The sequence below is a fragment of the Symphalangus syndactylus genome, chromosome 13 (assembly GCF_028878055.3).
Source record: "Symphalangus syndactylus isolate Jambi chromosome 13, NHGRI_mSymSyn1-v2.1_pri, whole genome shotgun sequence".
In the NCBI taxonomy this organism is placed as follows: domain Eukaryota; kingdom Metazoa; phylum Chordata; class Mammalia; order Primates; family Hylobatidae; genus Symphalangus; species Symphalangus syndactylus.
This window is the reverse complement of record NC_072435.2, coordinates 30,281,599-30,298,151: the sequence shown is the minus strand read 5'-3', so window position 1 is coordinate 30,298,151 and position 16,553 is coordinate 30,281,599. Positions and strand designations below refer to the sequence as shown.

At 41.5% G+C, this 16,553-nt stretch overlaps 1 protein-coding gene across 1 annotated transcript; it reads right to left on the bottom strand.

Annotated features, from left to right (window-relative positions):
* Positions 1-258: 258 nt before the first annotated feature.
* On the bottom strand, positions 259-15,765 carry LOC129460169 (binder of sperm protein homolog 1-like). Its single transcript, XM_055237829.2, has 5 exons — positions 15,621-15,765; positions 4,495-4,515; positions 3,151-3,180; positions 964-1,095; positions 259-408 (listed from the first exon to the last, which is right to left on the bottom strand). Exons 1-5 carry the CDS (start codon positions 15,763-15,765, stop codon positions 266-268), a joined length of 471 nt encoding a protein of 156 aa, XP_055093804.1. The 3' UTR covers positions 259-265.
* Between the last annotated feature and the right edge of the window lie 788 nt (positions 15,766-16,553).

The following is a 16,553-nucleotide window of genomic DNA, read 5'->3' as shown; positions in this document are numbered from 1 at the left end:
AAAAGGGACTAATTTTACACAGTTAGCAATTAAAGTGCTGAGGCTAAACTACAGATTTCCATATTAAAACCCCATAATCCTTAATCAAAAACCTCTAGTTATTTATAGTTAGATCACCTTCAACTCACATCCCAGAAAAAAAAAAAAAAAAAAAAAGAAACCCTCTCTAATGAGAAAGGGTTCTCCTCTGCCAACAAAAACTATAGGTTCTTTCCAAGGAGAATGATTAAACGTCTTCATCCCCCTCCCCTCGTAAATCTCACCATCATTCACAGTATTTCCAAATTCGGTCCTTGTTAAAATTCTTGGTCAGTGAACACCATTTTTTCCCAAATGCATCCCCATGATCCGTACACTCCCAGTAGATCAAGCGTCTGTACCAGAAGGGAAACACACAGCTTGCAAAGTCTGCAGAGGAGGAAGAGGAAGAAGCAGTGAGAGTAAGAAACCTTTCTAATTTGCACCCCCCTCCACCACACCATGCACACACATGCACACACGTGCACAAGCGCACATGCGTGCACACACATGCACACGTGTGTGCATGCACGTGAACAAATGTGCACACATACACATGCACACTCACACTGACATACATATATGCACACATGTGCACGCGTGCACACACACACACGCAAATACACACTTTGCTTCCTATTCAGTATCATCTGCTCTGCCCTATTTCACCAAAGGCACATGGGAACAATATTGGTGAGAGATTCAGATCCCATATTACTTTGATGTTCTACTAAAAAGTTTCTTTTCAAAATAATGTAGTTGAAATGCGCATAACATGTCTATGGTGCAATGTGATTTTTATATCGTCAGAAATTGAACATCCTTTATTTTCACAATTCAATTGGTTATGGATTCTATTTTCAGAACCCTCTTGTGTTTCACCTCAGATCCCAGCCTCAGAGACCAAGATTACTGCTCTGAGGTATTTAGAGGCAGGACACTCACCTTCTGCACTGCAAAACTTCCAGTATCCTTCGTAGGTCTTGTTCAACGAGCACCACTTGTGTCTTGCCTTGGACTTGATGCAGTCATAGTATGTTCCATTTTTATAGCGGAATGGAAAGACGCACTCCCCATCTAGAGAGAACACAATTCTTCCTCTGTTTCTGGATGTGTTAGGAGAGAGGTTATCAAGCGACTGTCTTCCTAGGAGCTGTTGCCCTTTGAAATCAGAATCATTGGCTGTGGCTGTAGTAAATGTTATTGTGCCACTCAATAGCAGAACTTTGGCTCTCTAATGACAAAGGTCTTTTGTTTTATATTCCTGCCCCTGCCCTACTTTTTTTCCAGGGTATAAACCGTCTCAAAATTTTGTTTAGCATTTGCCCCAGTTTCAGAAATCTCTCCTAAACATAGAAACATAAATGTGGGCATTTATCTACCAAACAATTCTTCCCCCCCGTCCCTGGATCTCTTATTTTTACCTCCTTCCATCATCTCTCTTTCTCTGCCTCTCCCATACAACTATACATGTGTGTATGTGCGTCACCTGGGTATATCTATGTTGTATGGTTTTATATATATACTTATATATGTTATATGGTTTTGTATATATGCTATATGGTTAATACAGGATATACATATATATATATAGTTATATGTGCATACACACATACAGGCACACATACGTAATTTTTTGCTACACTTCAAAATGAATCATATTTTATACTTGAGTTTCCAACTTAACACATCACAGAAATCTTCTTAGAGTGATCGTGTAGCTCTAACTTCTTCATGGTTCACTGCAGCCTTATCCTCCTGGGCTCAAGCAATCCTCCCATCTCAACCTCTGGAGTAGCTGGGACTGCAGGTGCGTGCTACCATGCCCAGCTAATTTTTAAATTTTTTGTAGAGCTGAGATCTCACTATGTTGGCCAGCGCGGTCTCAAACTCCTGAGCTCAAGCATCCTCCTGCCTCGGCTTCCAAAAGTGTTGGGATTACTGGCATGAGCCACTGAGTCCGGCCTTAACTTCTTTCTAATGCTGATTCATGTTCTGTGATACAGATTCACCACAATTTATTTAGTATTTCCACATTCAGATTTTTCCTACTGTAAATACAGCTGTAGTAAACATTTCACGAATTTAAATCCTTATGTACTGAAGCATTTGTTTCTATAGAATACCCAAAGCAAGGTTACAAGGGCAAAGTGTATATACAATTTTAGCATTGATGAATATTGCTTTGTCAAAGGAAAACGGCAATTAGTCTTTCCCACCAATTGTGCTCCTTTACCTGAATTTTCATTAGCACGAAGCATTTACACACTTTAAAAATGTTTACCTGTATTACAGAAGATTTCTGCCTTGCTTTAAAAGGTCTGTTGGTCCTTAGGCCATACATATATTTTCCATTTTTTCTTCTTAAACAATTTTGTTCCTTTTACATTTAAAATTTGATTAAGCTGGAATTTACTTTTGTATATGATGCCAAAGGGCAATGCAACTTTATTTTCTTTCAAACATATTTAGTAATGACAGATTGATGATGAAATAAATCACCTGTACATTTAAACGATCATGTTTAAAACCATGGATTATTCTAATATATCCTGGGATCCATTCTATATTTTCTATAAAGTTCCTTGAAATTATTACAGAGGTAACGACGCATGGTGGTAAAATGAGCAGGCTCTGGAGTCAGCAAGCATCACAAAATATTTCTTCTTTTCTTCTCTCCTCTTCCTCCTCCTCTTTCTTCTTCCTTCCTCCCTCCTCCTCCCCCTCCTCCTCCTCTTTCTTCTTCCTTCTATCTTTCTAGGCTGATTCCATGTTGTTTATATTACAATATTTTAGTATGTCTAAATATCTGATGAGACAAAATATTTCTCTACTCCAGCACTTTGTTCATATTTCTAATTATTATTGGATGTTTTTTCTATATAAATTTTAAAATCTATTATTTCCTGTTAGATTGGCAGAAATTAAACAGTAGACACATTTAGTGCTGATGAAAGTTCAGAGTGACTTCTATACCTCTGTTTTCTTTATCTGTTTACAAGGCATTTATGTTACATTTTATATATGGAGAAAAAATGATTTTTTTTATGGGAGAAACATTACTGATTCCCCCATTTTTACAAAAGTAAAAGAATATATACATTAATAATCAAAGTTTTCTGATCAACTTACCTTTAACTTCTGGAAAATGAGTTATAGTTTCTGAAAAATAAAATTTAGAGCTGACATTTATTTCACTATTATTAGGCTTTAAAATAGGCTCTTACGTAAAATAAAATTAAATAAAAACGTTAGTTTGGGAAAAAGTGATATTGTTATGGCATTATGTTTTCCATCCAAGAACATGGCATCATCTCTTTTTCAAAATGTATTTTTTTGCTCTTCAATATGATTTTCTTATTTATTCTATGTAAATCCTACACATTTATCACTAATTTAATTCCAAAGTGCTTTTTTATGGTCACTGATGTTAAACAGAATGTTTTCCATTTCCATCAATGTCCAGTTGGTTCTTACCAGTATAGAGAAAAACTATTGACTGTTGTATGTTTATCTTGTATCCAGCCATGTAGCCATATTACTTTATTAAAACTAATAATTTTTATTCATGTTCTTAGGAATTTAAAGTACACAATCATAAAATAATTTTGCCTGTTATTTTATATAATTTTTTTCCTTTTTACAAATCACTTATGTTAGAACCTAAAATAGTGTTAATGTAATGCCCCTGTGCTTTCCTAGTTTTAATTGGAATGACACTTAGATTAAGAATGTTTATTTCAGCATGATTAGTATTAGTTTAAAAAATAAGAATTAATTAAAAAATATTGATCCCTGAGGGAATTTTTAAATGAAATTGGCTTTATAATATCAAGTAGGCATTAATAAAGATGAGCATATAAATAGATATGGAAGAATTTGTACTTCATTTTTAGGTGGCAAAAGGAATTTTCTTTCATTATTTTCCATAATACTTGATTTTTGCTAAAAATCACATTATGAAGTTACATGTAATGAAATGTTTAATCACCCAAAAGTAAAATTAACAGTAAAATTATGATTTATCTCTTCTTCTTTTTTTTTTGAGACAGAGTCTCACTCTGTCACCCAGGCTGGAGTGCAGTGGCGTGATCTCGGCTCACTGCAAGGTCCGCCTCCTGGGTTCACGCCATTCTCCTGCCTCAGCCTTCCCAGTAGCTGGGACTACAGGCACCCGCCACCACGCCCAGCTAATTTTTTGTAGTTTTTTAGTAGAGACGGGGTTTCACCATGTTAGCAAGGATGGTCTCAATCTCCTGACCTCGTGATCCGCCTGCCTCAGCCTCCCAAAGTGCTGGGACTCTTCTTTTTTCATAACACTTTTGACATGAAATTTACTTTATATATAAGTAGGTAAAATAGTAATCTTTAATGAAAAATATGATTTCTTAGCAGGAAAGGGAATATTCAGTGGTTTCACATTTTATTGCAAAAATTTGAAACAAAACTCTAATAAAAGTTTTTTGATCAACTCACCCACAGTTGATGATAATTCATCTGAAAGACACAATTTTGAACAAATATTTATGTCACTTTAAAATAAAAGAAATGAAAAGATTTCACCAATTTCTATTCTAGTAAGAATAATACTATTTTGAAAGTTAGGCATCAAAGTTCAATAGAGCTTATTTTTAGTTGTGTGATTGTGGGTGATTTCTTATTTTCCTTTTGCTTTAACTGTATTTTCCAAATATTATTAAAGGATAGGAATGATTAAAATTATTCTTAAAACAAAAAATTCAGCAGGCAAAGGAAATGATTTACTTTTCTCACATTTTTCTATAAAATAAACCACTTCATCATAGGTTTCTGATGTGGAACATTATAGGTTTTTATTTCTGTCACCACTTCTCACTGAATACCTGAATTCTACTATTAGAGATTCATGTCTTTGGAGTTGCCACTTTCAGAATGGAAACTTCTTCCTCTAGGAGGGAAAAATAAGAATGATACCTCTGAGGTATGTAGGAAATGCAAATAAATGCTCTGAGCATCTCTATCCTGGGAACTATATTTTATTTAACTTATCAGAACAATTTTGTGAGGCAGGCACTGTTTCCATCATCTTAGAGACAAAGTGCAGAAATGTTAAGTTCCATTAAATTAAGAAAGTGAAGCATGTGGCAATTCAATTCGAATCCCCCCGGAGGGGTTGGTTCAGTAGGAAGTAACGGCCCAAATCCTGGCACCGGCTCAACCACTTACCAAGCATCTGCCCTCAGTTTACTCTGCTGTAAAATGGAGAGAGAACATTAGGACGTCAAGTCCTCCCCAGTTTGAATATGCTAATATTCTTGGAATGAAGGAAACTGCCTGATAGCTTTACTTTTTTTTTTTCTTAAAGCAGCATTTTTATTTATTTATTTATTTTTGAGACAGCGTCTCATTCTGTTGCCCCGGCTAGAGTACAGTGGCGCGATCTCGGCTCACTGCAACCTCCACCTCCCAGGTTCAAGCGATTCTCCTGCTTCAGCCTCCTGAGTAGCTGGGACTACAGGCACGTGCCACCACGCCCGGCTAATTTTTGTATTTATAGTAGAGATGGGGTTTCACCGTATTGGCCAGGCTGGTCTCGAACTCCTGACGTCATGATCCGCCCACCTCAGCCTCCCAAAGTGCTGGGATTACAGGTGTGAGCCACCACGCCCAGCTAAAGCAGCATTTTTCAACCATTGTTCCTTCATGAGCCATTAAACCTGTAATATTTACCTCCCCCTCTTTAGAACTTGAATTTTTTGTTTTGTTACTTTGCATGGTTCCTGATGAAGTGATTTTATGCAAAGGCTATTTGATTTAAAACCAGCATGTGTTTAGTTAAATATTAAATAACTGTTACAAAGTTCACTTAATTGAGGCTTTAAGATCAGTCATAACTTCAGGATGAAATATAACATAGAACGAATTGTAGAATAAATATAGAGTGAAAAATTTGATTTTTTCCCAAATAGCCCATGATAGATGATGCTTAATAACCATTAAAATGATGTCAGATAGAAAAGCGCAATTTACCAACAAGTAAATTTACAAATGTCATGTTTGGTTAAGAGACCATACACATACTATAATGTAATTTGCAGATATCTCTCATATTAAAGCATTAGAACTCAACATAATCTGTGTTCAAAACTAGTTCATCAAATTTGTAGATTACACTTAAAAGAGCAATGACTTAATTTTTTTTATTTTTTGAAAAGATTTTTGCAAAAGCAATGATTTTAATTCTGAATTTGTTGTGTATATTTTATTTATTGCTGACTATTTTGCTATTTGCTCATGTTTATTCATTCCACAGTTTGTTTTTCAGCTAAATTGTCCTGGCTGCCATTGTGGCTTGAAATTAAAATGTTTTTCCTTAGGCACATCTTATTTAAGAAACAGTCATAATGGACCAGCACAATGGTTCACAAGCTTTGTTGCATATTAGAATCACCAGCTGAGTTTTTAAAAACCCAGATCCCTTCCACTTCTGGGTATATATACAAAATAATTGAAAGCAGAGACTCAAACAAATATTTGTAAACCCATGTTCATGGTAGCGTTATTCACAATAGCTAAAAGGTGGAAATAACCCACAGGTCCGTGAGCAAATGAATAAATAAACAAAATATGGTAGACACATACAATGGAGTATTATTCAGCATTACAAAGGAACAAAATTTGAATAGATGCCACCACGTGGATACACTTTGATAATACTGGGTTAAGTAAAATAAGCCAGACACAAAAAGACAAATATTGTATGATTCTACTTATATGAGGTAACTAGAGTAGTCAAATACATAGAGACAAAAAGCAGAATGGTGGTCGTTAGGAGCTGGAGGGAGGGAGGAATGGGCAGTTATTATTTAATGGGTGCAGAGTTTCAGGTTGGGACAATGAAAGGCTCTGGAGATAGATTTCACTATTTGAATGCATTAAATGCCACTGAACTGTGCACCGGTTCCAGTATGTAGGGAAGATCTCACGATGAAGGGGTCTGCATTTATTCAGCCAGTCCTTCAGCCCACTCATGTAGGCGACAAATATGGATTGAATGCCTACTATGTGCCCAGCCTAGTGCTAGGTTCTGGGCTACCCAAAAAGGGAGTGGCTGGAATGGTAGACTCTGGACTACAGAAACCATGAGACTCAGGCGGGAATCCAAGATCGATGGACTCATCAGGAGTTAAGCTTGTCTTTCTCTGAAATATAGGGATTATAATTGTATCTACCTCCTGGATTTGTTGGGTTCATTCAGTATGCATTCCACAATGAAACTGTTAGGAAATGGATTTTGGTTTTGAGGATCATCATAGGCCTGATCTCATGAATGGGGAAATACAGACGAACGAGTCCAACACAGTCTGTCTGCTAAGCACTATGATCTTAGAGCAGGTATCACCAGGTAAGCCTCAGAATGCAGCATCATCGTGTCATAAACATAGTGCACCATCCTTGGTGCTATAAAATTATGAGTCCCCACTCAAAGGTCCCACTCTGATTAACACCAGAAATTCTTTCTGCCATCTCCCTGGTGGATCATTTGTTGTGAATGTTGGGATGCTTTGTTTCAAAAAATATCTTGCAAGTACAGTGCAGTTGCAAAGAAAGTGGACTACAAAATGAAGCCGGTCACTTTGTGAAAGATGCAAGAATGTATGAATTTAATGACAGTGATACAAAAAAGTTAAAATAGCACATATTGTGACTCCATAAGGGCTTTGAACAGAACTTTTTTTTTTTTTGACATGGAGTCTTACTCTGTCACCCAGGCTGGAGTGCAGTGGCACGATCTCATCTCACTGCAACCTCTGCCTGGTGGGTTCCAGGGAGTCTTCTGCCTCTGCCTCCCAAGTAGCTGGGACTACAGGTGTGTACCACCACACCTGGCTAATTCTTATATTTTTAGTAGAGATAGGGTTTTGCCATGTTGGCCAGGCTGGTCCCAAACTCCTGACCTCAGGTGATCCACCCGCCTCGGCCTCCCAAAATGCTGAGATTACAGGTGTGAGCCGCCGTGCCTGGCTTGAAGAAAAAAAAAATTATATATATATATAATATAAATATATATAATATGTATATTATATATAAAATATAAATATATATAATATGTATATTATATATAAAATATAAATATATATAATATATATATTTTTAATTTCAAAGGATTAAGAAGGACCCTAAAAATTAATATAGTCCTAGAATTAGTCTTAGAATACTTATACAAAACTGGCTTTCTTTATGACCCTTTGAGGAAAGTGTAGAATGGAAGAAGACAAAGCTATGCACTGGAAAATCGTAACAATTTTGTCAGGAAAGTCCTGCATCCCAATTCTTTTCATTCTCAAGAATTCACCTTTGGTCATAATTCAAGCTAAATTCTGTTATAATATATAAGGTTTTAAAGATACCCTTATTTGAAATAAAAATGAGTCTCACTTTTTCAGATAAACCCAAATCGAAATTGCTTCACACAGCCATAACAAAGAACAAAATCATGTCCTTTTTAGCAACATGGATGCAGCTGGAGGCCGTTAGCCTAAGCAAATTAATGCAGAAACAGAAAACCAAGTACCACATGTTCTCACTTATAAGTGGGAACTAAACATTGGGTGCACAGGGCCACAAAGATGGGAACAATAGACACTGGGGATTACAAAAGTGGGGAGGTAAGGAGGGGACCCAGGCTTGAAAACTGCCTATTGATGGCCGGGTGCAGTGGCTCATGCCTGTAATCCCAGCACTTTGGGAGGTTGAGGTGACGGATCATGAGGTCAGGAGTTCCAGAGCAGCCTGGCCAACATGGTGAAATCCCGTCTCTACTAAAAATACAAAAATTAGCCAGGCGTGGTGGTGTGTGCCTGTAGTCCCAGCTACTCGGGAAGCTGAGGAAGGAGAATCACTTGAACCTGGGAGGTGGAAGTTGCAGTGACCTGCGATCACACCACTGCACTCCAGCCTGGGCAATATAAGACCCTGTATCAAAAAAAAAAAAAGAAAACTACCTACTGGGCCTACGTTCATTATTTGGGTGATGGCTTCACTTGAATCCCAAACCTCACCATTTATGCAACGTACTCATGTAACAAATCTGCACATGTACCCCCTGCATCTAAAATAAAATTTTTTAAAAGAAAAATGTTTTGAAAGAAGCCAGAGGGAGAAAAATACCTTACCTATAGAGAAGCAAAGATAAGAATTATACCCAACTTCTCTCCAGAAACCATGCAGCTAAGAATGAAGCATTTAAAGTGTTGAGAGAAAAAAATCTTCAATCTAGAATTCTGTACCCTGCAAAATTATTCTTCAAAAGTGAAGGACAAAGAAAGACAAAGATTCTCAGACAAACAAACATTGAGGGAATTTGCTACCAGAAAACCTGCCTTGAAAGAAATGTTAAAAGTTCTTCAGAGATATGAAGAGAGGAAGCACATTAGAAAAAGAGTGAGTGGGCCAGGCATGGTGGCTCACACCTGTAATCTCAGCACTTTGGGAGGCCGAGGCGGGCAGATCACCTGAGGTCAGGAGTTCGAGACCAGCCTGGCCAACATGGTGAAACCCTGTCTCTACTAAAGATACAAAAATTAGCCGGGCATGGTGGTGTGTGCCTGTAATCCCAGCTACTCGGGAGACTGAGGCAGGAGAATCACTTGAATCTGGGAGGTGGAGGTTGCAGTGACCTGAGATCACACCACTGCACTCCAGCCTGAGTGACAGAGCAAGACTTTGTCTAGAAAAAAAAAAAAAAAAAAGGAAAAGAATAAGTGAATGTAAATAAAATGAAAGCATGTGAAATGTGTTCAGGAGCTTACGAAGTCCCCTGAACCTGATCACTTTTCCAGAGGATGAGCAGTGAATTTCAGCATCTTCAACAGCAGATATTGGCATTCTCGCAGTTGCCCACAGGAGGATATAGTTTATCAGACTTTATTGTTCCAAGCTACGGAGCCCCAGAGGAGGGAGCTTGGGGAAGCTGGTTGAACAGACTAGGGAAAAAAAGCTGCAGTCACCTCACTATCGTGGGGAATTGCTGTAGCCTGCTACATGGTAGTCCTACGATCCTAACTTGGCCAAGATTCTTGTTTGGGTTCAAGACCTGGGTCAGGAGTCTTCCCAAAGTTCTGCACTTGCTCTTCCATTCTATGTCAAAGACCAGGAATATAGCACAAGATAGAAGTCAAAACTTACGAATCTAGAGAATGTCAGAAGGCCTGGAAGAGCACTAGTGAAGAGCAGTAATGATGAATGGGGACGAGTTGGGGTCCTCGGGTACCAAACCATGGGAGACTCATCCCCCAGACAGGAGAGACACGTGGCCTCTGTGATTGCTTCTTCCTTGGTTTTGTGTTGTAGAATTTTACTGGTCAGGCATGGTGATTTATGCTTGTAATCCCAGCACTTTTGGAGGCTGATCCAGGAGGATTGCTTGAACCCAGGAGTTTGAGACCAGCCTGGGCAACACAGCAAGACTCCATCTCTACAATAAATAAAGACACAAAAATTAGCTGGGCATGGTGGCATGCACCTGTAGTCCCAGCTACTTGGGAGGCTGAGGCAGGAGGATCACTTGAGCCTGGGAGGTCAAGACTGCAGTGAGCCATGATTGTGCCATCACACTCCAGCCTCGGTGACAGAGTGAGATCCTATCTTAAAAAAAAAAAAAAAATCCAGACAAAGTACCATAGACTGTTTGGTCTAGAGCAATAGACATTTATTGTCTCACAGATCTGGAGGCCAGAAGGCCACAATGCCAGGGTTGGTTCCTTCTTAGGAGCTCAGAGGCAGAAACTGTTCCGTGCCTCTCTCCTTGCTTTTGGTGGCTGCTGGCAAGCTGTGGCATTCTGTGGCTTGTGGCAGCATCACTTTAATCTCTGCTTGTGACTATGCTTGGTTGTCTTCCCTGGATGTGCCTGTTTCCTCTTCTTATAAAGATACCAGTCATTGAATTAGGGCCAACCCTTATCCATTATGACTGCATCTTAATTAAGTACATCTACAAAGACCTATTTCAATTAGAGTCATACTCACAGATCTCTGGTAAACATGAAATTTGGAAGGACACTATGCAATGCAACCCCAGACAGTGAGGATGAAGATGAAGAATTTGAGTATCACTGGACAATACAGTTTGTGGAGGCTGAAACACCTCTGTGTTGGATGCTAATTCGCTGTGTTGGTTTCTGATTAACCCCATTCGCGGAATGTCCCTAAAATTTCTATTTTATCTACTGTTCTTTGTGTAAGAACATGTGCTACATGTACTTACTTTTTTTTTTTTTTTTTTTTTTTGAGACAGAATCTTACTCTGTCACCCAGGTTGGAGTACAGTGGTGCTATCATAGCTCACTGCAGACTTGACTGCCCAGGCTCAAGTGATTCTCTTGCTTCAGCCTCCCAAGTAGCTGGAACTACAGGCATACACTACCATACCTGGCTAATTTTCAAATTTTGCTATAGAGACATAGATCTCACTACCTTTCCCAGGCTGGTCTCGAATTCCTGGGCTCAAGCAATCCTCCCACCTTGACCTACGCCTGGCCAGAAGATGTCTTTACTATTGATCCTGCCGTTAGGTCAAAACAACCTTGATCAAAGAACCTTTAGGCAGGGCTGGGTGTGGTGACTCACAGCACTTTGGAAAGCAGAGGTGGGCAGATCGCTTGAGCTCAGGAGTTTGAGACCTGCCTGGGCAACTTGGCGAAATCTTATCTCTACCAAAATTACAAAAAAATTAGCTGGGCATGGTGGTGTGCTCCTGTGGTCCCAGTACTAGGAGGCTGAGTTGGAGGATTACTTCAGTCCCGGGAGGCGGAGGTTGCAATGAGCTGAGATCACGCCACTGCACTCTAGCCTGGGCAACAGAGTGAGACCTTTTCTCAGAAACAAATAAAATAAAATTAAAAATTAAAAAATCAAAAAAAATTTAAAAATTAAAAAAAGAGAGGCCGGGCGCGGTGGCTCACGATTGTAATCCCAGCACTTTGGGAGGCCGAGGCGGGCGGATCACGAGGTCAGGAGATCGAGACCACGGTGAAACCCCGTCTCTACTAAAAATACAAAAAATTAGCCGGGCGTGGTGGCGGGCGCCTGTAGTCCCAGCTACTCGGAGGCTGAGGCAGGAGAATGGCGTGAACCCGGAAGGCGGAGCTTGCAGTGAGCCGAGATTGCGCCACTGCACTCCAGCCTGGACGACCGAGCGAGACTCCGTCTCAAAAAAAAAAAAAAAAAAAAGAGAAGATCCTGCCATTTTCAGTAACATGGATGAACCTGGAGGACATTAGGCTAAGAGAACCAAACCAGTCACAGAAGGACAAATATTGCCTGATTCCACTTGTATGAGAAGTTTAAAGTAGTTAAACTCACTCTGTGAGTATCGACTACTAAATCCAAACCCTTATCCTGCCTCTTTAATAATGTAATAGTACTTTCGGTACTGTAATAGTAGTAATAATGACATAATGATAACAATTCTGTTCTGAGCGTCACGCATGCTAACCCATTTCATCTTCCAGCAACCCTGGGAGGCAGCAAGAATCATGATCCTCCTGTTTCAGATGTGGGAACTCATAGACATCCAGGGCTCAAAGTCTTGCTCGAGGCCACAGGCTGAGCTTGGTTGGAACCCAGAGATGCTGGAGGGAAAACTGGTCTCCTGAGCTTGCCAGGAGCAGAGTCAAGTGGGACAGAGGAGGCGAGAGGAGCCTTCAGTTCTTGGTGAGTGGGGATGCATGAGAGCTCTTAGCCGTGGTTCCTCCTCATCCTCTTTAAATAATAATGGCTCTTGCAATGCAAGATTCACATTTTAGCACAAACCGTTGTTGACATCAAACGATTGGTTGGCGGGCAGTCCTACTGCACCAAAGCCTGAACTGGCAAAAGTGAAAACCCCAGAGTTCTGGGTTCACGAAGCATGTCCGGTATACACACCTGGACAGTTCTCCCCGCAAGGGACCCCACTCCCATGTAATCCCTTAGACAACCCATCAACTTGGAATAGTAATTACATGTTGGACACAGCAAATTCCTAGCCCTGGAACAAGATCACTCAATCAAGTCCTCGGTGAAGTCTTGCCAATTCAACTACTTTTTCTTTTTCAGGCCAGGCGTATAGCCGATTTAGCATGTGCCACACACACGGTCTGTTTCCTTGTCTGTCTTCCCACTAGATCGTGCACTAGTGGGAAGAGGTGGAGGTGTATATCGCATGCTCATGAGTGGAGATGCTCATGCTGTTTAGCCTCTGCATCCTGTGCATCTAGCAAACCTATCATGTCACTGTTTGTTTTTTTTTTTGAGACTGAATCTTGCTCTTGTCGCCCAGGCTGGAGTGCAATGGCATGGTCTCAGCTCACTGCAACCTCCGCCTCATGGGTTCAAGCGATTCTCCTGCCTCTACCTCCTGAGTAGCTGGAATTAAAGGCACCTGCCACCATGCCCTGCTAATTTTTTTTTTTTTTTTTTTTTTTTGAGACGGAGTCTTGCTGTGTCACCCAGGCTGGAGTGCAGTGGCGCGATCTCGGCTCACTGCAAGCTCCGCCTCCCGGGTTCAGGCCATTCTCCTGCCTCAGCCTCCCGAGGAGCTGGGACTACAGGCGCCCGCCAACACGCCCGGCTAATTTTTTGTATTTTTAGTAGAGACAGGGTTTCACCGTGTTAGCCAGGATGGTCTCGATCTCCTGACCTCGTGATCCGCCTGCCTCGGCCTCCCAAAGTGCTGGGATTACAGGCTTGAGCCACCGTGCCCGGCCTTGCCCTGCTAATTTTTATATTTTTAGTAGAGATAGGGTTTTGCCATGTTGGCCAGGCTGGTCTTGAACTCCTGACCTCGTGATCTGCCCGCCTTGGCCTCCCAGTGCTGGGATTACAAGTGTGAACCACAGCGCCCGGCATGTCACTGCTTCTAAAACACTAAAATGCAATGCTCCTCTGATGAGGATGAGGAAGAACCACAGCTGGGAGCTCTCATACATCGCCACTCATCAAGAACTGAGGACTCCCTTCGCCTCCTCTGTCCCATTTGACTGCTCCTGGCAAGCTCAGGAGTCCAGATTTCCCTCCAGCATCTCTGGGTTCCAACGAAGCTTAGCCTATGGCCTCGAGCAAGACTTTGAGCCCTAGATGTCTATGAGTTCCCACCTTCCCCTTATTTGTGATGACATCTTATATTCTGCAAGCCAGATTGCTGTGGGGACCCAGTTGTTATTGTCTGTATTGAATTCAACCAGCATCAAAAACTTGCAGTTTGCTACTCAGTAGCTCAAAAGAAACTCTTAAGAGACAATAGGCTGGGTGCGGTGGCTCCTGCCTATAATCCCAGCACTTTGGGAGGCTGAGGTAGGTGGATCACCAAAGGTCAGGAGTTCGAGACCAGCCTGGCCAACATGGTGGAACTTGGTCTCTACTAAAAATACAAAAATTAGCCAGGCGTGGTGGCACGTGCCTTTAGTCCCAGCTACTCAGGAGGCTGAGGCAGGAGAATTGCTTGAATCTGGGAGGCTGAGGTTGCGGTGAGCCGAGATCACACCACTGCACTCCAGTCTGGGTGACAGAGCAAGACTCCATCTCAAAAAAAAAGAAAGAAAGAGAGAGACAATAAGTCCAGGAGGCAGATGCTCACAAGGGGAGAGAGAGGGAGATAGTGAATAGGCAACGGTTCTGCAGATCAAAAGTAGACTAGCACCACATCATTTAAAATACAGGCCAGAGAGCCCGGGGCCCATGAGTTTTTATTCTCTGATGCATTATTAAGAGAAATGCTTCATCGCTAAGGCTCTGAATAGCACAAGTATTATGTGGAAAAATATGACATCCGTAATTCAGGAGACCAGACATTGACAGTGGAGAAGCTTTAGGATCATCTTAATTAGCTTTTTTCCACTTATCTATATTCCTTTTTATGTATCTACAAACATGATGTCTGATTTAAAAAAAAACCTGTGGCCAAGTACAGTGCTATTTTTCCATAAGTATAAAATAATTTTAGTGGATAAGAAAGCAGTGGTCATATTACATTGGGAGTATCTTTTTCTTTTCTGTTCTTTTAAAAAAAAATTAGCAAGCACAGTGTTTTTTTTTTTTTTTTAATGCAAAGATGTCCTGAAGAATACTTAAAAGAAATATCACAAGATCATTCTTCTTGGTCATTCCATAAAAAATTGTTTTCGAAACTATGCTTAGTCCTCATCAAACGTGCCAGATGCATCCATAGTGAATGCCTTTCTTATTTTTCTATTTTTCCTTCATAATTGCTACAGGCAACACGACTTTGGAAAAGGAATAAAATCGACTTTATGAAAATTAGTCTCATTTTCAAAACCTCTGCATGAGGCATTTAAAATCTCCTAGCATGAAGGGAGGAGACACATGGTTTTCAAGTAACATGTCACCAGGATTTTCCAGTTTACATTCTTAGTCTTTCATTATGTTATTAGCTGAACTTTCTTATTTTAAAAAAAATCTTTACCCATAGATTGTGTTTCTGACCTGAAAGGGAGAGTATTTTTTTCTTTCTTAAGGTACCTAAAGCAAGGGAGACTGTCGCGCTCCGTGGAGACTGGGATTTGATTACATACAGCAGCCGATGTGCAGGACTCCGTCCCAGCCAGGGTCACCTGTCTCCTCACCTTCTTCTAGAACGTTGAATAGAGCACCGACCACACCACCGACCACACCACGAATCAGGCAGACCCAAACCAGCAGGAGCCCCATGTGCCGGGCCATGCTCCTGTCAGACACTCGTGGTCGACCAGCTGATGTCCACGATTTCATGGCCCCTGGAACTAACCACAACCACTTCCCCTCCCTGTCCCTCCTCCTCACTTCCCCTCCCTGTCCCTCCTCCTCACTTCTCCTCCCTGTCCCTCCTCTCTTTCCCTCCTCCCCACTTCTTCCTTGTCCCTCCTCCCCACTTCTTCCTTGTCCCTCTCTTTTTTACCTTCTCCTCCTCCTCATTCTTTTTCTCCCTTCTTGTTCTCCTCTCCTCCTCCTCCTTCCTTTCCTCTTCCTTCTTCTTCCCTTCCTTCTCCTCCTCCTCCCCCTCCTCTTCCTCCCCTTCTCCTTTTCTTCTTTCTTCCCCTCGTCCCCCTCATCCTCCTCCTCCTCCCTCTCCTTCCCCTCTGTATCCCCCTCCTCCTCCTCTCCCTCTTCCTCCTCTTCCCTCCTCCTCCTTCCCCTCCTCCTCCTTCCCCTCCTCCTCCTTCCCCTCCTCCTCCTTCCCCTCCTCCTCCTTCCCCTCCTCCTTCTCCCCCTCTTGCTCCTCTTCCCTCCTCCTCCTCCTTCCCCTCCTCCTCCTCTGCCTCTTCCTCCCCTTCCGTCCTCCTCCTCCCCCTCCTCCTCATTTCCCTCCTCCTTTCCCTCCTCCTCCTTCGTCTGCTTCTCCTCCCCCTCCTCCTCCTCTTCCTCCTCTTTCTCCCCTCCTTCTCTCCTCCTCCTTCTTCCTACTCTCCCTCATTCTCCTCCTTCTCTCCCTCCTCCTCCTCTTCATTCACCTCCTCCCCCTCTTCCTCCCCCTCCTTTCCCTCTTTCTCCCCCTCCTCCTCCTTCCTCTTCCACCTCCT